The sequence below is a fragment of the Amblyomma mixtum genome, chromosome 7 (assembly GCF_055824585.1).
Source record: "Amblyomma mixtum isolate Tamu chromosome 7, ASM5582458v1, whole genome shotgun sequence".
Lineage (NCBI taxonomy): Eukaryota > Metazoa > Arthropoda > Arachnida > Ixodida > Ixodidae > Amblyomma > Amblyomma mixtum.
Genome location: NC_143018.1, coordinates 39,295,746 through 39,322,653, shown reverse-complemented (window position 1 = coordinate 39,322,653; position 26,908 = coordinate 39,295,746). Strand labels below are relative to the sequence as shown.

The window sequence follows — 26,908 nt, the reverse complement described above, 5'->3', positions numbered from 1 at the left end:
CACCGCTGTCGGGTTCGAACCCAGGAACTCCGGCTCAATAGCCGAGCGTTCTAACTCCTGAACCACCGCGGCAGGTAGAGAAAGGGCGGAAAAAAAATAGCACGTTATACCACTCCACTTCTTAGAGCTTCTTAGAGTTTGAACTACAGTGCAAGAATAGTATATTATTCTTACACCGTGGTTTGAACTCAGAAGGTCAACCCGCCATCTAAACGTACAGCCGGCATGTCAGACTGTTACTGCGGCATTTCCTTACCTCGAAAACCAATCTCATTCCCTTCATTCCTATTCCCTTCCTCCCCTTCTCGAATGGCACGCGCCGCGGTGACTCAGTGGTCACGGCGCTCGGCTGCTGACCCGAAAGACGAGGGTTCGATCCCGGCCGCGGCCTTTGAATTTCGATGGAATTTCCCGTTGTATTGTGCGATGTCAGTGCACGTTAAAGAACCCCAGGTGGTCGAAATTTCCGGAGCCCTTCGCTACGGCGAACCTCATAGCCTGAGTCGCTTTGGGACGTTAAACCCCATAAACCAAAAAAAACTTCTCGAATGGCGTAATTGCGTGGCGCCCCCTCACGTCTATGACGCCAAACTACTTCCTAGCAGACGCTTCCAAAAGCTTCGCAGACGTCTATGCGCTTTTTGCAACCGAAAGTATTTGAAATAATCGCACAAACAAAAATAATCCGCATTAATAATATTTACAGAAATTAATACGCGAAAATATAGAAATAGTAATAAGGTAATGACCTCGCAGTCACTGCCTGAAGTCTCGCGGAGTCACGTGCATGCGTTCTGCTCGAGCGTTCTGCTCAGTCGCCATTCTAGAACACCGCCCAGCCTCGAGCGGACGACTACTGCAAGGATCCCTGCATCGCCAGCCGCTAGCCCTGACGCGAGAACCACGTCGAGCAAGGATTCAGGCAGCCAGCCTGCCGCGCATCTCATTCAGCCTCGACCAGAATGTCCGTCGCCATGGTGGGCCCATTCCCGGGTCCGTTCAACAGGACGCACTACTCGGACTCGTCCAGCGACAGCCAAGACCCGCCTCCAAAGCCCTCCGTGCCGTCACAGCCACAGCCCTGGCTTCGGTTTGAAACGCCCGAGCGGTACCCCCAGCTTGACCCCCGTGACATCGTCCCGTACAACCCAGCGCAGCCGGACTCCGCCGCAACCAGGCCGGTACGTGCAACGGTTTCGGTAGGCTTGTTGCGTCAAAGCGTCCTTAAACCCCCTTTGTGCGATATCTATGCCGACAACATCGCCTCCTTTTCATGTGTAGAGAACGAGAGAGGGAGAGAAACAGAACTTTATTTTTCGACTTTGTTTTAATCGCCGATGATGGAACGAGCTTGTTCCACCTGGGAGTCCTCAGACTGGTCCCAGGCCTACTAGGCACTGCAAAATGTCATTCTTCTGGGCCAGTTGGTGTAATTTCATATGCGGGCCAGCGTGAACTTGGGGACGCTGGGACGTAGAAAGACATATTGAAACACGGAACACAGCGCTGTATTCCACGTTTCAGTGCGTCTTTTTGCGTCCCTGCGTCCCAAAGTTCACGCTGGCACGCATATGGAATCCTACAGGCAAATAGCACGTAGACCTGTAAACCCCTATGCACCGCTAAGATGTCTTAAGGCCACGTCCTCGTCCACGAGGAAAGAATGCGTTTACGAGTGCATCTGGAAAAGAGTTGTGAGAGAGACGCAGTAAAAAACAAAGCGTTCCGTGGCGGGACTTTTCCGAACGTTCGGAACGCGTCCCACATGCGCCACGCGCGGAGTTTCGAACCACGGGCACGGCCGGGCCTGGGCAACGCCACCTAGAGTCCGGTAGTGTTGGCCTGAGCCGGAGGAGCGACGTGTGCTCTAAAGCGTACGCACCACTGCCTCCAGTCCGGCTGTGCCGAGGAATTTGAAGAGCTAACTGCCGCAGTCTGCAAAGCGTCCAGTTAACTGTTCGACACCCATGCAGGTGTACCAACCCACATACCCGGACCTGCCGCTGCCGCCCGAGTCACAGCCCAGGCCACGGAGCGCCGCGCTGACGAAGCCCAGATGGTGAGCACCCGTCGCTGCTTACTTAAACGGCCCGCAGCGATTTCGATCCTCATAGTTAGCCCTTGTTTGACGCAATGCTGAGCAAGGTAGACCCGAGGACTCACAGCTTTCTTGCAAATGCTATCTAAATGGCGATAGCCCTCGCGAAACGCCGAAGGGCTCCGGAGACCGCAAGATAAAAAAAATTAACGAAACCAGCATGAAAAGCGACATCTCCATGCTGAAGCTGAAGCAGAGCCATTATCTGCGCTGGAAACTGCCCGCGAGAAGGCCTCGCGTAGCGCGCGCAACTTAAGCAGCCGCTGAACGTCTGCCCTAATTTCATACGATTAGGCAAGCCAGCACGAGCGTTTCGCCTGCACTGACGAAACAAGAATCCCAGCGGCAGGAATGGTCGGACTAGTGGCATTCACGGCCCCAGGCATCGTAGGCCAGATACCATAAGTGAGAGTGCAGGGTCCTTGCAAACCCTTCGCCCACTGCAGAGCCACTAGTCGTATTCCTTGTCTTCGCCTGCCACTTGCAGCGCCGGGCTGTGACAACTTGAAACGTTACTCGCCGCCTTGGCTCAGTGGTTACGGTGTCCGGCTCCTGTGCCATAGGACGGGTGTTCGAATCCCGGCCGCGGGGACCGCGTATCTACGGAGGCCAAGTGCAAAGAATGCTCTGTGCTGTGCAAGTCATACAACTCGAGAACGCAGCGGCTTCTCCTCGTCAAAGGACCCACTTCCAGCCAATGGCGTCGGCCCATGTCATGATCCTCTTAGGGTGACAATGCAGGGAGCGGCGTCACAATGGAGAGAGGGGTCTATTACCGACCACAGATCCCTTTTCACCAACCACTCCCTGCTTTGTCACACTAGCAGCGTCATCACAATCGGTCGACGCCACTGGCTGCAAGGGGGGCTCCTTTGATGGGGAAAAGCCGCTGCATTCGTAAGTTCTATCAGACTATAGAGTACATATTAAAGATCCTCACGTGGTCGGAATTAATCGAAGCCCTCTACCACAGCGCCTTTCTTTCACACCCCTTCATTGATTCCCTCCCAACGGCGTTGAGGTGTCCACCGAGCAGTGACACAGCTACTGCGGCTTTCGTTTCTTCAAGGACCCGATTTTGTAGCGACAGCTACACTACGCCAGCCGCTTCGCCTCTTCAGCGTTGCACTTTCGCCGCGGTTGCATCTCGGCCGTGGTCGCACCGACCTTGAGCCGTTGTCTATCAACCGCCGCGGAGGACACCCGAATCGCATCGTACAGGAAGGGAGGAAGCGGGAGTGAAAGAAGAAAAAGAGGGGCCGTAATGTGGAAAATTAAAATTGCATTTGAGGAAAGGATATTACGCAGTAACTGCCTCGCATATCTCGATGCACACCCGCCATCCGTTTGTAGAGGAAGAGAGGAAGTGGGAGTGAAAGAACAGAAAGAGGGGCCGTAATGAAGAAAATGAATTTGAGGCATGGAAATTACGCAGTAACTGTGAATCCAGTCCAGGGACGAGGATGAAGACTGAACGCCCAGCGAAACACAGCGGCTAAAGAGTGACTTTGCAATTCGATTCAGCGAGTTCCACTGGGGCCAGCTGTAGCCATGCATCCCGTCACTCCAGGTTTAATCAGAGCTAAACCGCAGCCAATTTTTTTTGCTTCCTCCTTTCTGCTCGATTAATTTGCAGCCTTTTCACAATGATGAAAGCTCTAACAAACCCTCGCAGTCTGCAATTACATCGCACGCATGGCGCATCGCAGCCGCCAGCTCCTCAGGCGCCTGGCTGCCGTCGGCGTGGCGACGTTCGTGGTCGCCCTGCTGGCGATGATTGTGCGACAGCGCGTAAGGGTGCACCCGGGGGCGGCGCCCCTGAAGGGGACGAACTTGGTCAGCGGCGGCAACGGCACCGCGTCACCTTTCCCGGCTTGGTCCGCCACTGCCGGGGAAGAGGAAGAACGGCGGGGCCACAGCACCGACGGCATCCCGGGGGTGCTCGTGGAGACGGCACGCGGGCGCAGTGGTGAGCGACAGACCTGTTTTGCAAAAGAACCTCCCCGTTGGATTTTCCCTTCACTAGATTAGCGTTGCTAAAAGGGATCTGTTTGTTTCTGCAGCACAGGTATAGGTGGATTAAGAGTGAATTTTGAACGCAATCGCATCGGTCGCCATTTGGCCTGGTGCAGCAAGATCATCATGCACTTTAAACATTAATACGCCTATATGAGCGCAAAAAATTGGCGGGGGCATAGCGTTGGTTAAGCCTGGTAGGTTGCGAAAGCGAGCGCAGCGCCTCTAACGGAAGGAACGCAGTGCGCCGCGTCTACAGGTCACGCGTGGCTACCGGCCGCCGCTGCGCGACGACTGAAAGCGTCTTAGAACGCAGTGCGCCGCGTCTACAGGTCAACGCGTGACTACCGGCCGCCGCTGCGCGACGGCTCAACGCGTCTTCGGTAATTTTTTAAATTTTGTTTTTGATGTTGTTGCGACAGAGAGAAAGAAAACAATCTACATCTGGTATGACGTCACAGCGGCAGTAGCGCCACAGGTGCGCAGCGCGGCAAACACACATCGTAACTGCAGCCGGGCTCCCTGAAGGAGCGAGTTGGTCGCCCATAATCTACAGCCAGTATGACGTCACAGCGGCAGTAGCCCCACAGGTGCGCAGCGCGGCGTAACTGCAGCCGTGCTATCTGAAGGAGCGAGTTGGTCGCCCATATTCACTCCGCTAAAGGTCAAACGTAACTGCGGCCGGGCCACGCGAAGGCTTGAAAAGTGCGAGTAGTATTGCTTTCGCAATAAAAGGAATAAGCAGTCCTCTAGCGCACTCCCTTTTATATTTTTACCCCTCTTATGTTTGTAGGGCGTGGAAGTCGTGGGAACGACTGTCATACTAATTCTCATGACGCCGTGGATAATCCCGTTGGGCCTACTAGCGTGACACAGCAGCAGAGTGACAGATGAGAGGAAATAACTCGCGGCGTCACGAAAATCGGTCGACGCCATTGACTGGAAGGCTTCCATTGAGGCCCTCCAGTCAGTGCCCTCAAAGGAGCAGCAGGTATCTGCCGCTTAGTTGTTTTTTATCCGGCTGTGGCGTTTCGCTAAATTTAACTGCCGCCATCACACCATAAGCCCAGGGGATCCAGGGGTGCGGTATCTGTTACAGCCAGCGTCTTCGGTTCGGCGGACGCGGTTGTTGCGACGTGCGCCTGTTCTTTCAATCTTTCCTCTCAAATTTTTAGGCGAAAGCCTTTAATGCCTCATGCTGTCGTTAGCAATCCGTGTCAGCAGCCGTGTCGACAGATGTGTCCGCGTTTTGACGGGTGTCCATCGAGATATGCGAGACAGTTACTGCGTAATTTCCTCTCCTCAAATACAATTTTCAGTTTCTTCATTACGGCCCCACTGCCACTTCCCGTACAGGTGCGGTTAAGGTGTCCACCGGGATGACTGAGAATTACAGCGCCATTTCCTTTCCTCAAAAAGCGTCGCGTTCAAAGGGCAAGGCATCGCGCCGAACGGATAGTGGCGTTCCGTGCACTCCCTGGCAGCGCTACAACACGCTGTCGCGTTCCGCTCCTAAAGGCGAAGCTTAAGCGCCATTAATGAGCAGTCAATTAGTACTGAGTGATTAATCAGTAATTATTCTTTAATTAGTAATTTGCCGCTGCTTCATCATCAATTATGTGTGACGTTATCCAGTGGTGACGTCGCCAGTGCAACAGAGGCAGTCGAAGTGGTGCGGAAAACGCTTTAGCCTCTACGCACTTTAGACAGTCAAAGTGACCCCTGAATTTTTTCAACTCAGAGTCCTCCATCTACACGTGGCAGCGGTTGTGGCTCAGGTCGAGCCAGTAGTGGGCAGGCCCGTGCAATTTCCTTTTCATCCTTCTTTCAGTCGCAACAACAAACATAAGCCCGGGAACGCCGAGCACGGAGCACAGACGCGTCGCAGGTGCAAATAGGCCCGCGCCCTCCTCACATGCGAATGCGAGAACCGACGCATGCATGGCCCGCGCTGCAGAGTGTATATACCTCGGTACGGCTCGGCAGGGCGGTGATCTGCATCTATATAAACACAGCCGCCCTTGGGTCACTGGGGTATCTGTTAAAGCCGACGTCGTCGCTTCGGCGGACGCTCTGTTCTTTCAACCTTTCACATCTTTCAACCCTCTTCTGTCTGCACGTGGCAGCGATTGTGGTTCAGCTCAATCCCATGGGCAGAGTCCGTGCACTTTCCTTTTCATCCTTCCTTCCTTCACTCGCAACGACACACCTATGTACCCACTTTTACAGCTACGTGAATGGACGTTGGCCTGTTTCCTGACTTTCGGCGTCCCCGTAAACAGGTGCACAGACAACACCAAGTGCAAAATGCGAGTGGACTGACCTCTGAGTGTCATCGCAGTCGCTCGGTCACTGTACTATAGAAACATGCTAACCCGAAGTGATCTGGAACTGGTCGCTTCTCTCATTGTAAGCTGGTAATAATTTAATATTTTATGCCAGTTACCTCGCGCTTCATCGTGTAATGCCATCGAGTAACCACTGCTTTTTTAGTGCGCCCACTCAATAACTTATTGTCTTGACGCCCATGAGGCCCCGTAAGCACAATGATTCACAATCAGCTGTCACTGTGGTTTTTGGTCTTCCCACTCTCCCACGCCCGCGCATCCAGGCGAAGCCCGGAAGGCGCTTCCCGAGCCGTCTTCGACGTGCGAGCCAGCCGGGTCGACGACGTCCGGGAACGCGCTCCGCGTAGTGCCCCGCGACCCGCCGTTTCGCGACGATGATTCGCCGACGCCTGAACCACGAGCACACGCGGCGACCTCCACAGCCGAGGCCGCCACGGATATTATTGACACCACAGCTCCAGCGCCGGTGAAGGCGTCGACGCCGGCACCGAAGGTACCCGCATTGTTTGTCTGTTTGTTTGTTTGTTTGTTTGTTTGTTTGTTTGTTTGTTTGTTTGTTTTTTCACGATATGCAACGTGATGGCGCCACCGGCGCCTGTTTCCCGGGTAGTGTCCACATTGGTCAGCCTCGAATAGTTAGTTAGAACCCCAATTATTTGAACGCCAATTGTAATCGCAAAACATGCGCTAGAATCACTACAAACTTGATGCTGTGTTCTATTTAAAAGCGACGGGAGCTTCTACTCGGCTAAAGCGGTCCCATAAGGAAGCGGCTGCGCTTTCCGTTTCTTGGAGCAGCAGAATGTGCCCAGCCTATTGTTTGGGCGTGTCCACTTGGTAGACACTTCCAGAATTCGGACCCCGGAGTTCGTTTCCCTCCAAGCACACTCTCCGCATGTCTTGCAAGGAAAGTCTTGCCTTCGGTTGTGTTCTACAGGGAGGTGCTCCTGGCCTAGCTGAGATAAGCCACTGGCAATTTTTCTTCCGTCTTGTCTTTCGTAACTTGTCATCTCAGTTGCCAGGTACTAATGACCCCGCGCGAATTTGCAGACACGTGAGCCGGCAGGAAGCAATGACGAGAGAAAGCCGGAAGCCGGTGGGGCAGAAAGTGACGCCCTCCCTGCAAGGTAATTACAAGTTTACACAACGTAACATCCCCCCCCCCCCCCCTCCACCTTTGATTTTTGCAACACTTTCCAGCCGACATGTGTTTCGCAGCCGTTACCAAGAGCCAAATTTTACAACATGACGAGAATTTCTTAAAGGGCAACCGCAGCACTTTCTTAAGAATTTCGCGATAGTCAAGGATTCAAATCTATGTAGGCTGTAGGTAAAGCATGCCAAGTGTTTTTGCACTAGTATTTAAAATAGTGACGTAATCAACGATTGAATTTTGCGCTTCTTCTCAATGCACCGGAGGAGTGCAGGGAAACTCAGCGTGACGTCACGGAAGGTATGATTTCAAATTACCGGTGTCGTCAGCCTAACCATGGCCTGACGCGTTAGACGCCGCCAAACAACTCTCGACAGTGTTCGCCTTCGGTGGCGTTGTTTTTTTTTTCTTCTAAGCAGGTGTTTGTGCGTTGGAAATGTACCGATACCTTCGATGACGTCATAATGCGCCCCCCACCTGGCGTTGTGCGCTGCGGAGAAGCTTGAAGTGCGTCCGGATTTTAATTGGCGATTACTTCACTATTTCAAGCGCTATAGCCCAAAAATACTTCGCATAGTTTACCTGCAAGTTTCACACATTCCACCCTCTTAAGCTCGTTGATTTCTAAAACCTATGCAGCTTCCCTTTAACGCATGCTGTTCAGCTATAAGCTGCAGTCGCATGCAAAAAATTACAGGTTTCACTGTCCTCTTACTCCCTCCATTTTTTGTTTTCGTCTATTTTTATTCTGTTTTTATTTATTGCTTCTCGTTTTTTTATTTTCTTTTATTCTGATCTTCGTTTTTGTCTCTTTTAAACTGGTTTTTATTTTTGTTCCATTTGAGCGCTTCTTTTTCTTTTATTTACTGACTAATTAGTGATGGTTAATTAGTGACTAATTAGTTAAGAGCCAAGAAACGACTGTCCTGCCTGTTCAGCCACTGTACGGATTGTTATGTGGCTAGTTTTGCATTGGCTATGGATCTGTCTTGTCGGACGAACGCCCCTCGTGAGCCAAGAAATGCTTTCGCATTGTGTGTCTCTAGGACACGTGACCTGCAAATCAAGCCGAACGAAATCTATTAGACGCCGTATCAAGACCACACTACTGGAGGTGAAAGTCAGACTAACGTTCTTTAATTTGTTGCAGTGAGATAATGTACTATTGAACACCATGGTATATATGGGCCTAAATCGCTTTCCCAGCGTCCTAGACACTTCTGTCCCCGGTAGTATATTTACAACAAAAGTGACGGCCAACAACTTAACTACGCAGAAAGTGAAGCCCACACGACACGAGGCTGTTGTATACGTTCTTGGCTGTCAGCGCACATTAGCAACACTTGCGCATTTTAAGCCGAAAGCTTTTAATGTAGCGCTTGTAGTGCCTCCCCTCTTTTCTGTGTTTTCTGTCTTAGTTTGCGCTGTTTTTTTCCACCATGAATTCACACCAACTAGCCCAAATGTCTGCTTTTAATGTCTCGTCGTTCTCGACAGAACGTTGTCAGCAGGAGCTTGTCAGCAGAGGTATCACGTTTCTGACGGCTGTCCACCGAGATATGAGAGACAGTTACTGCGTAATTACTGCGCCATTTACTCACCTCAAAATGGGTTGCGTTCAAAGGGCAAGGCAACGCGCCGAACGGGTGGTGGCGTTCCGTGGGCTCCCTGGCAGCGCTACAACACGCTATTGCGTTCCACTCCTAAAGGCGAAGCCTAAGCGTCATTAATTGGCAGTTGATTAGTACTCAGTCATTAATGAGTAATTGACCATTAATTAGTAATTAGCCATTAATTATGTGTGACGCCATCCAGTGGTGACGTCATCCAGTGCCACATAGGCAGTCAAAGTGGTGCGGAAAACGCTTTCGCCTCTACGCACTTTCGACAGTCAAAGTGCCCCCTGAGATGACGCCGCTGCTGCGATTGCCGCGCCGTTGCATCCGCAATTCTACTCGGGATGGCCATTGGTCAAACCACAGCCAATTTTTTGCCTGCAGGCACGACGGCTTCTTGTGATCTGCTCTTCACTTTCCGCGTTATCAGTTGTTGTCTATAAACCTCTCGGGTCGGGTCGGTCGGTCGGTCGTAAACGAACCAACCAACCAGCAAAATTAGATACCATCGTAACATCAGTGTCAATCGAGACCATCAGTTGTGTTCCTAGCCCCAAGGGGCAACTACAATTCAAAATGGGCGCACTCTTTAAAAAAAAAATGCAGGACCGCGTTTCTTCCCTCACCCAGCCCGCCCGCTTCCGAACAACTTGTCTGTAATTGTACATACATGTCTTGCTCGAATTCTTTACCGCAATCTATCGAAAAGCTGGAACAGCCGATGAGCTGCGCTCAAATTTCGCATTAGGAAACAACGTAATCGTCGGCCATTTTTTAAGGCGAAAGCCTTTAATGCCTCGTACTGTCGTTAGCAGACGCGTCGGCAGGAGTGTCGAAGACGCGTCGGCAGCCGTGTCGACAGAGGCGTCGGCAGATTCGTCCGCCTTTCGGCGTCACTGCTTAAAAGGCTCAAGGTGGCAGGAGTGTCGAAGACGCGTCGGAAGCCGTGTCGACAGAGGCGTCGGCAGATTCGTCCGCCTTTCGGCGTCACTGCTTAAAAGGCTCAAGGTTCGAGCATGAATGAAGGCGCATCTAGTGAATGCATGGGCTTCATAAATAAAAGGAGGAAAGTCAAGAAAAGGAAAATAAGAAATAAAAATAAGAAAATAAACAAAAACAAAAATACGATATGAAAATAAAAATAAAAATTAAGAAAAGGATAAAAATAAGAACAAAATATGAAAAAATAAAAAAAGTAAATAAAAACAAACAGTGGCCAGGAAACGCTTTCGCCTTGCAACACTTTAGAGAGCCAAAGCGCCCCCTGAATTTTTTCGTCCCCTTGCAGTCTCGCGGCGTCCGATTCTCCAGGGCCGAGATTCCTAACCTCAAGGCCCATCCGTACTGTACCAGTCCGGAGCGTCGCGGGTAACGGGTTCCGGCCAGCAGCGACGACCGCCACCACGGACGTGGCCGAAATCGTCAGCGCGGCCAAACCGGACTCCGACGCCCAGGAGGTGTAGCGCGGGCGGGCAAGTTGCGGCAGCGGGCCGCGCAGCCGGCGACGCCAGCCGACTGGCCACCAGGCGATGACCGCGCCGTGGCTGCCCTCACGGAGGCGATGAAGGCTAGGCTTGGCGAGGAAGGCGCCGGCCTCCTCGTATTTTGTGTAGTGTTTAACCGAGGAATAGATTGCGTACGATTCGCAACGAGCCTCCCTCCATTCACTCGCCGATGAGACTAAGGAAGAGACAGCGGCTGCTGCTGCTGCTTCTTTCCGACCAGGAGCAGGCGGAACAGGTGTTTCAGTGACGTCTCAAAGCCGGTTCACAGCGGATTTGAACCCAGAAGCCGCATTTCGCGAGGCTGCTGCGTCACAGTGGAATAGCACCCTGCACTATAAACACGAATACGCCTGTATGGGAGTAAAGGGAGTAAAGCTGTCTCACCCGTTTATAAAAGGGTGTGCGCAAGAGGACAACTTACTCCCTTCTTACTCCTTTGTTTGGAGTGTACGTTCATTGGTGCTGTTCCACTGGGGTGGTTGGGATTGTGGTCGTGGAGGAATTGGCGGACGCAGGTAAGGTTGAAAAATAGGATGGTTTAGGAAAGATCGAATATTCTAAGATAGCGAAAACAGTCCGTGTATGTGCTGAATTAAAACTATGGGGGCACATTGGCAGCCTAAAGTGCGCTAGGCGAAAGCCTTTGTCGCGCTACTTCGACCAGTGACTGCCTATGTTGGGAGCCATCCTCCTCCACTAGCTGCCGCACACCGACAGACGACGGAGCAGCGCTCGACGCCGCCGCGCCGACAGCTCCACCTGTCGACGAAGGCGACGTCACCTTTTGGCAGCTGCGCTCGCCGATGAGTCACCCCATGCGCTGGATGTAACGCCGGAGGGAGGGATGGATGAGAGAATGAGCCATTAAAATATTTCGCCTTAATAAAAGCTGGAATAGTTGGTACAAAAAAGTAATGCGGGGTGGAAAATAGACGTACGGTATAGAAAAAGAGGGCCGCGAGACCTTGCCACAGCATCTCGCACAGCGCTGGCGCTGCGTAATATTGTGTGCCATACGGCGTCTTTTTTTCGCGCCGCATTCCGTTTTTGTAGAAATACGCAGATGCGGAATGCACAAACGGAAACCAAGAGGCTGGGCGCATTTTGAAAGAAACGCAGGGTAAGACCATGGGCGTCGATTGTTTGCGCGCTTTACGGCACGGGCGCTCCACCTGACCACTATACTTGCGAAGAAGCGGAAGCTACGCGCGCGAGGTAGGACTTCTAGTGTGCGAATAAATCCCAGTGGCACTGACTGTCGGGTGTGTTCCTTTAACTACGGCTCTGTGCCAGCCCTATATTGCGAAAGGTTATCCTCACTGACTCCAACTTAGCATGAGCGCTCAGCGTGCGCTCGCAATGGTTGAAAGAACAGTGGCGTGTGCCCGGCGCTGAAGTCGACGGGAATGCGTCACCTGGCGGCAGCGGATCTCTCGCCGACCAATCCTTCGTCGTATACCACTCGGACGCAAGGCTTCATTAGATCGGCCAACTTATTTTCATTCATTTAACCACCTTTTTCTCTGGAACATCATTATATACATACCCCCTGTATGAGTTGGGGCAATGAATGGCGCTTTAAAAAAGGGGGGATAGCTGAACGGGCACAGCGTGCCTTCATCTCACGCATCAGAACATCACCCTGTCCTCAACCACCGGCACTATTTCGAGCAGCGAACAGTCCTGAGTCAAACTGAGATGAGTCAAGCGACGTATTCGATATTCCTCGCCCCGATATTCCTCGCTCCAGTCCTTTCCCTCCTCCTCCTCCTCACAGACATCGGGTGCACATCTAAGGCGGGGAGCGCCACCGACATCTCTTGAATCGTGCAAGGCTTACTACCTCTCATTTATCCTCAATTAACCTCACCGCTAGAATGAAAATTCCCCGGAGCTGTTCCAGAGGCGGACGAAGTGCTAAAGATCGCTGCGCAAGTCTGACGGGGCTGTAGGTGATCTCGCTGTTTGATAATTTTTGTAGCCTTGACGTTTAAAACCCTTTTTAGGACAGCGGGACACTTGCTTCAAGTGCCGGCGAAAGGAAAACGGTGCACCTAGATAACACACAGCGAACTACAAAACAAAACAATCAGTCCGTTTTATCTTTCGCTACGAGTCCTCCTGCTACAAGCGCGGGTGTACAGTTCGACAAGGCTCATTCTGTCGGGAAAACAGATATTCAAAAAAAAGTGTTGAGCTTCGGAACCTTTATCATCTATGAAATGCCTTGCAATACTTTTGAAGCAATTATTCATTCTAATGCAAGTTTACCTGTACGCCACAAGGACAGAGACGCTGGCAGGCACGGCATCTCAGGTCTTCCTACGAAGTCCCTGGTACAGATGTATGCCTCTCTTTTTTTTCTGCAAAGCCAGCAGTCGAAACGCCTTCCATCAATTTGCAGTCAATTCTGAGAGAAATTTTGTTAGGTGTACGCTTGGGAGACATTCATGCAGCTTGCGCCTCATTAAGGGTTAAGCGCACTGAAGTGATGAGCTTAAAATAATTTCTACTCTTTGCCTTGCTCTGCGGCGAATGTTACAGCTATTTCCAACGGCTACCAGTACTACGGGAACGATATGACCAAATGTCCGGTATGATATGGAATGCCTATATGGATGTACAGTCGTTGTCAAAAGTGACCAGTCTGCACGTTTTTCTCAGTCGTATATTTAAGCTATTACGCCAGCCCTCAAGCTCTAAATCTTTGTACGGTAAGAAGAACCCCTGTCCTTACCTTCAATGAACTTTTTGATCTTCGGGGAAGCCGTGAGGGCTCCGTTATTCGAATGAGAAGCAAACCATGGAGCCTGGTTACCTTTGACAAAGACTGTACGTGTGTATGTGTAACGGGCATATGGTTATATGGTACAGATGTTACATTAACGAAGGTGCCTACACCGCCACCCACAAGTCTCCTGTAGCTCAGACACCATGGCCAACACTGTATTGGAGAGCAGGTAAAAACCGGAGTACCGGCATGGATACGACAGCGGGGCAGTTCGCTGAGGAGTCGAATACAAGCTTAGCATCCAGCGCTCAGGCGCGAACCTAAGCAAACTCTCGGCCGATCCCGTTCGGGCGATGGAAGAAGCGGAGGAAGAAGACCACATCGCGTGCGAGGCGCCGCTGCTGCTGCTGCGTGCTGAAGAAGCGAGAGGAAAAACTGGCCCATCTGTCGGCTCAAGGGAACGGGCTCTACGTCGCGTAAAGCAGGTACGTGAGGACCACAGGAGCTGTCCCATGAGTTGCAGTTCTTCGAAGGTAAGCGAAGCACGTGCGATTCTGCAGTCCAACTGCGCTGGCGTCCGGGTCTAGCGGTATTCCGGAGGGCACTACAGCGAAGGTGGCATTTAAACGTTCACACATGGCCTCATAGTTTGCCCGTTCGCCTCTAAAAGGTCAAGGTGAAGTCTATTTTGATATCGCAGCTGCGTAAACACTGCGCCTAGCTTGCGCGCCTGCCAACCAGTTGGGTGCCATAGCAGGACCTGCACGGCGTCGGTGACGAAGAGGGAGAGGGGGTTCGAATCATGGATACGGTGAATGCTAATCAAGAACGCCCAATGGCGAACATGAACAGGTGATGATGAACGGGTAAAAAAAAAAAATCAGATGACCGAAATTTGGAGAAGGAAAATTTGAAATTGTCTGTGTAGGATAGGAAGGCTTAGCGGGATAATTAAGCACGAGATAGGGCACACTTGTATCGTAAAAACTGCAGTGAGGAATGGTGCATGATTGGAATCAAATGTTTAATAACGCTTCGGGGCCAGAGGCAAAATGTGGTCAACAGTGCAAATGACCAGGAACACGAAAAACGATTTCCTTTGAGGCTTAGAGTTAACGCTATGAAGCCACGGCAACTCAGCGGGCGTTCTTGCCTCGGGAGAAAACAGCGAAATAGAATAGAACGCTTGCTGGACAGAACCCAGTCGGTCCCTCCGTCCTGATGGATCGACGGAGCTCGCACCAGTATGCCTGGGGCTTCAAAGTTCTTGCGACTGATTCAGCCTAAGCGACCGATTGAGGTCCAGGACGCTGAGTAAATTTTAGACAAAAAAAAAATTCAAGCTTAGTTAAGAGACCATAAGCGGCGCAGTACGCAAAACGAGCCTTAAGTCACAGGGCAGGCCTCGGAAGCAATGACCCTGCGAACTGTCCCGACGGACACAAATTTCACTGCCGTCGACATCTCAAAATTACTGCAACATTTCCATCTAACTAACAGCGCCATGGCAGGTGATGCGATTGATATGCACAAAACGACTACGCAGGGCTGACGACACCACAGGTCCGCCAGCAAACGGAGTCTACCGGAATAAGGCATGGCGTACCGGTACCAAAGACACTACGGTGACAGCGACAGCAAAAACACGTGAGTGAGATATTCTTTCGGAGAAACAACAAAGAAATAGAATTAAAACTCCGCCGCCAGTGGCACTAGGCATAACAGACTAGCGTACGCGCTCTACTCATCGACGTACGCACCCCATGAGTGCATCACTCCACCATATGCAAAGATTGTAAATTTTAATTTATGGGGTTTGTAAGGGTTCGGTAGCGTTCGCGGGGGTCATCGGAACGCGGCTGGGGGTGCTCAAAGCGAAGCGTCTCCTTTCTTGGAACGCGGCCGCTCGCGAACGCGCCGGCAGGTATACGGGTGTCCCCCCACCCGCGGTACTGATTCGCACACGTGCTGGCACGGATGTCTATTTGTGTTTGTTTTTATTTTGCGGTGGAGAGAGTGCTCTACTTAACGGCAGCTGGAGGGCTGGCCAGGCTCTTGAAGAACCAATCATGATGAGAGCACAATATGATTGGAAGCTACGAAATGTGGGCCGGGCCTTTAGGGCTTTAAAACTGGGCTCCGGAGTCGCATGCGGGGTTCTGGGCTAAGGTGAGATGCAACGCATCTTCGGCAACGCCGAGTAGGGGCCTCCCCTAGTATTAGCCAGATCCACCCTTTTGTTGTTTGTCCTTGTGCCGTTAATTTGTCTCGAGTGTCTAAACTTCTATACGCTGTAAATATTTGTATATAAAACTTCAAGTATCCCTTTTTGTTATCTCTGTGTCTTCAAGTCTTCAAGTTGAAACCACCCGTCTCTGGCGGGGCACCTATGGTGCAAAGAAGAAGAAGAAGAACCTGAAATTTACTGGCGCAGTCGACAGGATCCTGCGGCCATCGGAAGACGGCGCAGGAAGAAGACTTGAAGGCAGGGAGAAATGTGACGACAAGGCGACAGGTCAGCGTTCGTGAACGGACCTGCGGAGACACGGCGGCAAGGACGCAAGGACCACGCCAGTAGTCCAGCGACGCGGGACTGCGTCCGGTCAAGGAAGCAGCGCGTCGGGAACTCGACGATCACCGGCGGCGGACCAGCGGCGTGCGACAGCTCATCGCAGCGTCCGGGGAAAGTGGCGGTGGACCCCGACGCCAAGGAGCTGGCAATGCGGATCGACGCATCGAAACCGTGAGTTTCCTTGGTCGCATTGTTCACGTCCCTGTGTTCGAGCCGATAGGACATCTGAGGGGTACGGAAGGCGGTATGGAGAGCTATCCAAGCCTGCCCTCACTCGATGTGAGGTACCAGGTTGAGTTAGCGAAGGCGCGTTTAGCGGACCTTCAGGCTCAACTTGCGAAAGTAAATGGCGGAAAGGCGCTGCTGCGCGAGGAAGAACCTCAGGATGTTAAGTATGTCTTGGGGGTATTAGAAGCGAGACGCCAGCAGGTAGAGCTCGAGATTTCTAAGATCAAGGAGTCTAGGAGAGCTAGCCAACTAGCCAGGGAGAACTGCTCCGAGTCACGAGCAGAGAGGTCGCCAGTGCGGGAAGGCAACGGCATATGCCTGCCGGGCGCAGGTCAAGAGGACAGCCGGGCAGAGGTAAAGGGTGAGCCAGATTTCTGCGAAGCTGGCGTCGCAGTTCAAGAAAGCAGCCTGACGGAACGCAGCGTCGCGGTATCAGAGGCGGTGAACGCGCACGCCGACGACACGGCCGCCCAGGTTAGCTCAATCCCAAATGACACCAGGGACGCGGACGCGTGCTCAGGATTGTTGGAAGTGAGACTCACAATTCCAAAAACGCAGTCTCAAGCAAGCTGCGGAAAAGAGCATTTAGCTCAGCAGGGAACGGCCAGCGACGACAGATGTCAGATCGCGGACCTAGTGACAGGAGAAAGTCTAGCGTTGCTGGAACCGCACACTGTGTCGGTCATAGGGCATGAAGGGCCCCGTAGCGTCATTGATGGAAAGAGCGTTCCATGCGAGCCGGGGAACGGAGGCGGGCTTGCTGGGCCGACCGGGCAGAGCGCCACACAGTTGTGGAACGCACCCGAGGTGTGTCTGGACAGGTCATTTGAGTACCCGGAAATGAGTGGCGACTTGCCGCAAGGCAAGCTCGGGCCAGGCGACGGCGAGTCAGCTCGTGCAGCAGACGATGCCACAAGGCCGGCCAGCGTCGATCAAGCACGGAGCGGCAATTTCAAGGTTTGCCCGTGCAGCAAAGGTGCAAATGGCCGCAAGCGAAGTAGAGTAGCAGGAGGCAGGTGCGTAGCTTTCGCACTGAAAGTCTGCTCGTGGAACAGTACGTTCCGTGCTGCAGTACGCTTGATCAAGTGTAGTAAAACCGGCCTCACTGGTACGGTTAGACAAGGCAGGGGCTATGCTCCTTATGCAGCGCGCGGCTCGTACCGGCGCGCCAGAGAGAGCGGGCCCTCAGGTGCGTCGTGTGGTCATGGGTTTGGACCCATTGAGAACCAGGACGTGTTTGATCCTGGAGGGCACCAGCTGTTGAGTTTTTGCCCCGCTGTGGCATCGGCCTAATGGGCATAGTGGCCATTGGTGTTGATCGTGTCTATTGAGACGTGTGGTGGCTCGAACTCACACAGGGACGCTCGGTGCGACTAAGGAGGCTCACGTGGCCACTTACGGACATCGTACGAGTGCTAGTGAACGCTCCAGTCGCGAGTGTCGGTGCGTATGTGTGCTCATTCGCGAGCAGGACGGCAGTGGGCATGCAAGTGAACTGAGTAGCCTATCAACTTGGACTCCGTTTTACGGCGCACAGCAAGCGTGTCACTGCGTGTATTTGAGTGCGCAATTTGCTTGTGTTGTTTTGGTGCTCGTGTGCATTTTTTTTGCTGTTTGGTTTTGTTGGTGCCAGTGTTGGTGTAGCTGCGGCATGTCACCCACAGGGTGGTTTTGTGACCCGTACCGATCCCTTTGTTATAATTCTAAAAGTGGCATTTGAGCCCTTTGTAGAATCTTGGGAAGGGCGTGTAAGGGTTCGGTAGCGTTCGCGGGGGTCATCGGAACGCGGCTGGGGGTGCTCAAAGCGAAGCGTCTCCTTTCTTGGAACGCGGCCGCTCGCGAACGCGCCGGCAGGTATACGGGTGTCCCCCCACCCGCGGTACTGATTCGCACACGTGCTGGCACGGATGTCTATTTGTGTTTGTTTTTATTTTGCGGTGGAGAGAGTGCTCTACTTTACGGCAGCTGGAGGGCTGGCCAGGCTCTTGAAGAACCAATCATGATGAGAGCACAATATGATTGGAAGCTACGAAATGTGGGCCGGGCCTTTAGGGCTTTAAAACTGGGCTCCGGAGTCGCATGCGGGGTTCTGGGCTAAGGTGAGATGCAACGCATCTTCGGCAACGCCGAGTAGGGGCCTCCCCTAGTATTAGCCAGATCCACCCTTTTGTTGTTTGTCCTTGTGCCGTTAATTTGTCTCGAGTGTCTAAACTTCTATACGCTGTAAATATTTGTATATAAAACTTCAAGTATCCCTTTTTGTTATCTCTGTGTCTTCAAGTCTTCAAGTTGAAACCACCCGTCTCTGGCGGGGCACCTATGGTGCAAAGAAGAAGAAGAAGAAGAACCTGAAATTTACTGGGTTTAACGTGCCGAAGCGGCACATGGACTACACTAGGGAAGCCGTAAGTGGAGGGCTCCGGATCAGTTTAGACCACCCGGGGTTTTTCAACGTCCGCTCACACTGCGCAGCACACGGGCGCTTTTGTAATTTCCCTCCATCAAAATACGGCCGCCGCGGCCGGGTTCGAACCTACGACCTAGGGATCGCCAATCCGAACACCAAATCAACTGTGCCGCCGCGACAGGTCCTGCATACAGCATTATATGCAGTAAGATACATTTCTTTAGCCAGCAGTTAACTTTCCATTGCGCTTCTTTTAGCGGAGCTCCCGTAGAAGACCCCACGTATTCCTAGAGGCTATCATGCTTGTGTGTACAGCCTCTTTCAAAAGTTTAGAGGCCAAGGAGCTTGCCTCTAGGGTGTGTAGCGAGGTTTTATTGCCGCCGTGGAAGTCCTAACTTCTGGAGGGGCAAGAACGACACTTCTCACCCTCAAGAGAATTCGAACGTCGGCTGTGCATAACGAGCCTCACTGTATGACACAGGAGCAAGACACCTGGGCTCTCAGTTTTTGGCAAAGGGTGCACATGGGCGCGCCTGTGATACCATGGAGCTGGGATACCGGTGAATAAAGCTCGTATATAGCAGCGCTCGCTTTTACGCATGAGCGCCTCATAAACACAGCTGCAGAGCCGGGATAGATTGGTATGTGCACAGATGCACCTAGGTGGACGAAAACGAGCGGACACTGGGACAGGAAAACCGGACACAACTGATAAGTAATGAAACAGCGTCTTTTCAACGATCGCAGGAATTTTTGTCTCTCCACGAACGCGTCGTAACGCGCCTTTTCGCCGTATGTGCTGCCCCACGAATGAATCGGCACCTCACAAGGTCGCTATGTCGCGCCCAGATAGGCCAGGTTAGCGGAAGAGAATACGACACGGTAGCCTCCAGTTTGGCGCATCGTTTTTCCACGCGACGCCGCTGTCGTGGGGAAAAGCCAACTCAGACGGCGACCGGCCTGCAACATAGCCGGGTCGCCTCATATCCTGCGACCCTATGCAGATAATCGACAATCAGAACCTGTTGAGTTAAGGAACGGTCTAAAAGAATATTTAACACGTTAATGCAGTACTTTGCGCTTATTTCGTTACGGGCCTTCACTTGGCTTCTTCCCAGGTTAGGAAAAGAAGAAAATGTGGAGGAATTCGATCGTCGCTTACGCAATGCAGACAGGTGTCGAGCTTCAGCCAGGCTATTAAGCTCAAAAAAGAGAAACTTCCTTATAGTGCCAATGGCTAAGCGTATTGGTTAATCCTTAGTCCCCTACTACGGCGTCTCTTATTGCCAACGTGCACTTCGACACCTCAACTCCCCCACACCATACCACACAACACCGCCCAGCGCCGCAACTCCTCATACCATACCATTTTGCGGTGACCCAAGGCAGGTCGAATGAAGGAGCCGAGGGTCTCTACCACGGACGACTGATGCCTACTGGACTATTCAAGACGTGGAGTGCCTACATATGCACGATGACGTGATGCTCAGAGTATCGCGCACAGCGGTAGAGAGAACGCTAAACAAACAATCCACAACTGCACGTAAACGAAAACGTTGCGCAGTTTGGCATATGGCCCACCAAGCCATCCCATATCAAGCTCCACACCACACCTCACCACACCACACCATATCACATCATACCATACCATACCATACCATACCATACCATACCATACCATACCATACCATACCATACCATACCATACCATACCATACCATACCATACCATACCATACCATACCATACCATATTTCATGCCATCTTTCATACGACACCAAATTATTCTGGTTGTTAGCGTACGGCCTGTTGAAACCCAAAGTTCCATGGCGCTCATTTATTTTATCTAATAATTTAAGAATTCGGAACGTTATTCTATCCATTTGCAAACTGTAATCTCGCCCGAAATGAGCTTTTTTTCATTCCGAGTCTCATCCTGCGTTTCGCCGCTTTAGCATCACTTGGTCAGAATCTTCGATCGTCTCTTACGCGTGCCATATCGTGCTTCGCTTTCACGATCATGTGGGCTGCCCTGACTCATGTACTGGTTTGTGGCGGGTACGTCTCCGTGGATACGCGACGGCGTCCACAATGAGACGGGAAAAAAATAGACAGTATAGGCGCCCTTCTTCGTGTCGCATCGATCTCGCCTTCGCTTAACCGGTGCCAAACCACAGCCTGTTGCTGCGCTGGGAAACTACACAGCAGTCGCCGAACCACGCGCTCGTCATGAATATGGCAAGCGTCGCCCAAAAGCCCACACGCCCTTCAGTTTGCTGTGACGGTCTTTGCAGCCGTGCGCAAATGATTCGTTCGTTTCGATCGTTTGAAAGCACTGTGTTGGGGCGTGGTTAAGCTGATGATGACGAAGTGCCATCTCGGTCGAGTTGGTTCGGCAACGTCGTAATATCGGAAGACGTGGACGTGAAAAAAAAAGTTCACAGAGAGGGCGCTGGCTTGCAAGTGATTTCATTGAGTTGTTCCCCCTTTCCGATATACTTTGGCAGACAATTTCAATCAAAAACGCGCATTAAACTGCACAAAGATAGGAGGGGACATTTAAGCTCCGCCTTAATGGTATGACGCAATAGTGTAATCGGTTAATTCCCATATATACACAAAAGGTATTTCTGTACTTTACATTCGTAGATCCCTGGGAGTCCTCATACCCCCCTCGGCGCAGTGGTGCCACTGCACTGCGATAGCAGGTGCTCCCACTGGTGGGCCTTGTGGGACCAATTAGTAACGGTATGACGCATGCGCAGTCGCATCCATCACCGCTGCCACGTGCAGTATATTCTCGTATGCTTGAATTCGAAAACGTAGTCCGGATAGGCCTACAGTAGAGGGGGAGATGAGAATAGGAAATCCGTTGGCAAAGCCGTAGCCGAGGCTTGCGCAGAGTTTGGTGAAATGGAGATCAATGGAGAGTGCTTTGCCTGCCGAGGACGTCGCCCTCGCTCATGTTGATGGTAATGACATTGAGATTGAACCGATAATTAGGAACATGTTGATGACGGCGGCGATTATAGTGACAGTGGTGACGAAGCTGTCGGATCGAGATAATACCAAGAGATAATGCCGAGATTATACCAAGAACGAACTCGTGGCTAAGTGTCTTCTCCACTCTTTGGCGCTGACGCAGCCAGGGCATGCTGCTGCTGGCGCTCTCGCTGGCCTTCCTCAGCTTCCTGGTGGTGAGCATGGTGATGTTCGCCGTGCGCGTCAAGAGGGAGATCGCCGACGCGCAGCAGGAGCAGGACGCCCTCGACGAAGCGGCCAAGACGAGGAACGACACCGGCCACGCCAACGGGACAACCGCCGCCGCTGCCGAACCCGACACCTGGTGAGCGCGGGGAATACTACTCGTGCCGCTGGCGCATGAGCAACCGCGACGACACGCTATATCAACGCAAAAATGCAAAGCACCTGAACGCGTTGCTTGTGCAGGGTCGAACACTTTCCGCTGATGTCATCTAGGTAGAATGCACACGAGAGCGCGGCTAACTGCGTGGAGTTCAGTGCAATTTTGCCGGAGTCAAACACTGCGAATTGTGGCTTATTTATTTTATTTATTTATTTCAGTATACTGCAAGCCAGAGTTGGCCCAAGCAGGAGGGGCATACAACTAAAAAAAATTGTATAAAAGCATCAGCTCCAACACCGCAATTCAATAAACAGGACACAAATCCAGAGTCATCAAACAAGCCATAGAATAAAATGTCCAGCTCCTCCTCAAAATACTTAGATTTACATAGACCCGAAGGAAGACTATTCCACTCCGCGACAGTATTCGGAAAAAAAAAACTGTTCTTAAGCCCACTAGTTCGTGCGAAAATTGGTGCTAGTGACTGCTCATGTGCATGTCGTGTTCTCTTAGTCCTCGCCAGTTTCACACAATCATGCAGATCTGCCTTCAGACTTCCAGACATGTAATTATGAAGCAGTATTAGACGGGTAACTTTTCTTCTTATTGCCAAGAACTGTAAATTACTCTTTCGAATTATGCACTTGGAGAGTCTGTCGTTGTATATTTGCCATAAATAAAATGAACTGCTTTTCGCTGAACACGCTCCAGTTGAGCAATCCTAACGGCTGCGAAGTTCACTGTGCGAGAAGTACCAGGGACACACACACACACTACGGTCCAAGGAACGACCGCATACTCTGAACAGCAAGGAGCAGAAACAGAGCAAGCGCACTGCCTTCTAAAGTGGGCCAGCTGGATGACAGCCTACTGCCTTTTTGCACCCATATAGGTGTAGTATTCGTGCTTAGAGGGCATTCCTTCCGCCAGTGGCAGACATACGTTGTGCTCCTCGCAGACGGGACGTGTGCACAAGTGGCACTGGAAAAGCCATAGGCAGAACGACGTGTACATACATCCTTCGGTAGTATTACACACACAACGCGTCTCCGTCTGTCACTCTTTTTCTCTCTCTCTCTCCCTATCCCCTCGAACGACTGTGCCCGATTTCTTGCAGGCAGGGTGCCTTGACCAAGCTGGAGACCAGCGTGGTGGTGAGGACCACCCATGCGCTATCCAAGCGAAGGCGGGGCAAGCGATTGGATTTCACCCTTCCGCATGCAGAGCGTCGCAGGGCCCAGACTCGCGCCGAGGCCAAGCATCCCGGCGGAAAGCGGCGATCAGAACCGACAACGCGGAAGGGCGGTACGTTTCCTTCCCAACAAAGCTAACAAGTGTTTCGCCCTCCAGTGGAAATGCCAGCTAGGCTGGGCAATGCTTACACGGATTAAAAAAAAACTAGTGGGGCCTCCATCGTTACCGGGACTCGAACCCAGTTCCTTCCATACGGGGCAGAACCCCTCATTAGGCCGTCGTCTCTGCTCTTCTCCCTGGCTCCTTCCTGCAGTTTATCGCCAAACGAAGCACCTGCTGACAGGTTCGGCCTCTTCAGTCATCGAAACAAGATGCGTTTATTGAAACTGTCATCATTTCTAGGCACAGAAAAAGCCGGTTCACCATCTTGTAACGCTCTGAAGAGCAGCACTAAGTTCAGTCTAGCGATTGGATGAATTCGGCATAGCCATAGCCAAGAACAGAAATGTGCCTACGGCTGTAGCGGGTTCTTTTCTCTCCTGTTCTCCACTAGTGCCAAAGCCGCCAGAGGACGATGCAGCGTCTGCAAGGTGGCCACGCCTAAAGACCAATTTCAAGGACCACACGACGACAACAACGGGGAAGACGACGACACGGTACACCGTTACAAGTACGACAACGGAGACTACGAAGACCGCCGCGCCAACTACGACAGCCCCCGCGCGTTCTACGACACCCGCGACAAGTGCCACGACAGGCGCCCCGACAAATGAGACGGTCGCAGTTACAAATACAAGTGCCACGACAGCGACGGCAAAGACAACCAAAGCACCAGCGACGGAATCCTCGACAACGACATTGTCGACGGCGGTCACGACGTCACCGACAACAAGGCAGACCGGGAAGGCGACATCATCCACGTCGGCGACGTCAAAGCATAACGAGACGAGCTCGGCGAGCAGTAAGACTTCAGCAGAGGCGACGCCTGCCACCCGAGAGAGCGGTGGTTCTTCAGCGACCGAGGCGTCGTCCAAGACGTGGACGCGGGCCATCATAAAGGCGCTGACCATGAACTCAAGAGGCCCGGCTTCGACGGAGGCCGCGACGCAGAATCCGCCTCCGCTGACGAGGAAGATCATCGCGGCGAAGGGCGTCGTCCGAGGAGTGGAAGCGGTGACGCCGGTCGCACAACGAACAGTGGCTCCTTCAAAGGAGGCCACGTCGCGCCCAGAAGAGGGGAGGGAGAGCCGGGCCTCTTCGGCGCAGCAGGATCAAACGGCGGCACCGAAACTGGACGCGACGTCGTCGACTCGGAAAACGACAACACCGAGTACCGCACCGACGGCAGTCTCGGGAAGCAGACCCGCTGCCCCTGCTCGGCGGGAAGACCCGTCTGGTTCCCCTGGTGCGGCACGACGGGCAGGATGACACAGCGCCCGCTAATCGACGAGCCGCTGTCGCTCGCTCTGTCACAGCTCGTCGACACCTTCGAGTGCTTTTAAAGTGATTAGGGTTTGTTAACTGGCGCTATAACGTTGATGGCTGCAATAAAGTGTACTGAGTAATTAAGGGTGCCACGCAGGTCTCACAAAACTTCGCTTCATGGGAGGCACGCGTGAAAAAAAAACTTGCGTCGCAGCGGAAGGACCTTAGAGATGCGATCCGCCCTTGAAAATTTTTTTAAAGAGTCTATAGACTGTCTGTAGAATTCTATCTATAAGGTCTAGACTCCAGAGAACAGTCTATAGGCAATGCAAATTCTATGACACACTATAGACAATCTATAGATCTATGGACATACACTTAGTTGACTTTTGTCTATAGACAAAAAGAAATTACCTATACGCTGGCAATAGTCTATCAGAAGTCTATAGACTGTCTATAGACCATTTTTATAGGAGACAGTTTACGGCGCTAACCGTGCCGGCGGAAAGCTAGCGGCTCCATCAAAACGAGCCCGGAAACTGAGGGAAGAGAGCCGCACCGCACCGTGAGAAAGGTTTAAATTCTCGCAGCCGCCCGTCCATTCTTCTCCGCAGTTCCGCACCGAAGACTCCCACGTCCGCCACGCCGTCTCTGGTGATAGCTGCTCCGTCTTGCGCGGCGCTGCGCCGCTTTAATCCGCGACGGATGAGCGGGCATCTCCGGCGCGCGCCGCGCCCAATCCTTTATCCGGCGCTCTTTACGTCGCCATTTGCGCGGGCGACGCGGGGCAAGCAGGCAGAAAACGGATACGCGCGTTCAGGCGCATGCGCGGCGAAGAAGTATAGCGTACAGGACTGCACCCCCTACCCCTCGACCGGGGCCGACAACCGGCGAGAGTACCGGCGCGAAGAGCGAGTAGTGCTGCTCACATGCTTGGCGTGCGTGACGGCGCGTAGCGGCAGAACGAGAGCCGGCCTGCTTACAAATCCTTGCCGGTGCAGCGCGCGAATGCAGCGCCACCTGCGGCAGAGGCAAGGCCATGCATGACTACTGGTTCATATTTGTTTTGTTGTTTTCTGTTCGTTTCTTTTTTTGCGGTCGCGCATTTATCGTTTCTGCTCTCTGGTTCAGCATTCGGTTCGCCACCTTCTCGGACATTCCATTCGTTCATTATCAAAAACGTTCGCTGGTATGAGCTTAGCCTGAGAGGTCACGTGATGTACCAGGCACGATTTGTAAATATTCCGCGACAAGGAGTGTGTGTGGGGGGGGCACCGAAGGCCGGGGAATCCCGGCGACGAAGTCGGTTCGGTTCGCCAGAAACGAACTTCGATGTAGAGGGCTGCATCAGCACGCGAACGCCGGGCGAGGAACTCCGAGAGTGCGTCACTACGAATGTTCGGTGTCGCTTCTTCACGCTCCTGAAGCGCGAAGAACGCGTTCGCCTGAGCCAGTTGCCGCATATGCTCGAAGAAATTTATTTACTTCAGATACCTCCCTTGCGGGCACTACACAGGGAAGATTCAACAAACAAAAACACTACAGATTCCCAATGAAGCGCAAAGCTATGAAAATAGAAGCAGACAAACAAGCCAGGTACGAAACAGCACATGTCCGACGGTTCGTAAGGTTAAGGGGCCCGGTAATCATGCCGATTCAACACAGTGGCGCTAACGGGGTAGCTGCTTCGCAGACCTTCGTTACGTAGAAAGGAATTTGCACATCTGAAGACTGCTCTCTCGTTTTGCTTGTGTTTGTTAAAGCCAGTCCCCTGGGAAATCACTGAAACCGAGACCGTTAGCCCTGCGTGAAGCATACTGGTGCAAGCTATTGCGCTGATTTTGGCCAGCACTACGAGCGCAACCATGTTATATCCTCAATCGCTCTTCTCCTAGCCTTCAAGCCGTGCCTCAATTGCGGACATGCACTATGCGCAAATGAAGATATTGCCACGAAATCCTTTCGACACAAGACACGATGTTAAGAAGAACTTCTTGTTGGGCGAGTTGGTGCATACTGTTGTAGGTACGAATTGGTGTGTGTCTTTTGTGCGCAATTCGCACCTACAACAAGACACGATTCAAGCTTGTGAGAGAGAGAGAGAGAGAGAAACTCTTTAATGAAATACAGAGAATTTAGCCGGCGTTCAAGCTTGTGTAGCACCACGAAATGGGTTCAACTTACGTTAAGGACAGCACAGCGAGCTACGGAAAGGAAAATGATAGGTGTAACATTAAGAAACAGGAAAA

General features: G+C 52.2%; 3 protein-coding genes across 8 annotated transcripts in view; 2 read left to right on the top strand and 1 right to left on the bottom strand.

The window, feature by feature from the left end:
• The window catches only part of AdamTS-A (ADAM metallopeptidase with thrombospondin type 1 motif A), a 394,663-nt gene that overhangs the window by 112,333 nt on the left and 255,422 nt on the right, over positions 1-26,908 (bottom strand). The gene's annotated exons all lie outside the window — the stretch shown is intronic.
• Positions 584-10,880, top strand: LOC149335739 (uncharacterized). Its single transcript, XM_089552342.1, has 6 exons — positions 584-1,181; positions 1,974-2,059; positions 3,808-4,067; positions 6,726-6,955; positions 7,513-7,589; positions 10,520-10,880. Exons 1-6 carry the CDS (start codon positions 963-965, stop codon positions 10,692-10,694), a joined length of 1,047 nt encoding a protein of 348 aa, XP_089408468.1. The 5' UTR covers positions 584-962; the 3' UTR covers positions 10,695-10,880.
• On the top strand, positions 11,179-24,816 carry LOC149335738 (uncharacterized). 3 transcript variants are annotated; one of them, XM_089552340.1, is made up of 5 exons: positions 11,179-13,952; positions 15,014-15,114; positions 21,819-22,019; positions 23,158-23,345; positions 23,788-24,816. In XM_089552340.1, the coding sequence occupies exons 2-5, from the start codon at positions 15,065-15,067 to the stop codon at positions 24,660-24,662; spliced, it is 1,314 nt and encodes a 437-aa protein (XP_089408466.1). In that variant the 5' UTR covers positions 11,179-13,952; positions 15,014-15,064; the 3' UTR covers positions 24,663-24,816. The 3 variants fall into 3 exon arrangements, with proteins under 3 accessions (XP_089408466.1, XP_089408465.1, XP_089408467.1); XM_089552339.1 differs by having other exon boundaries at positions 12,132-14,711; XM_089552341.1 differs by lacking the exons at positions 11,179-13,952; positions 15,014-15,114 and adding an exon at positions 15,261-16,210.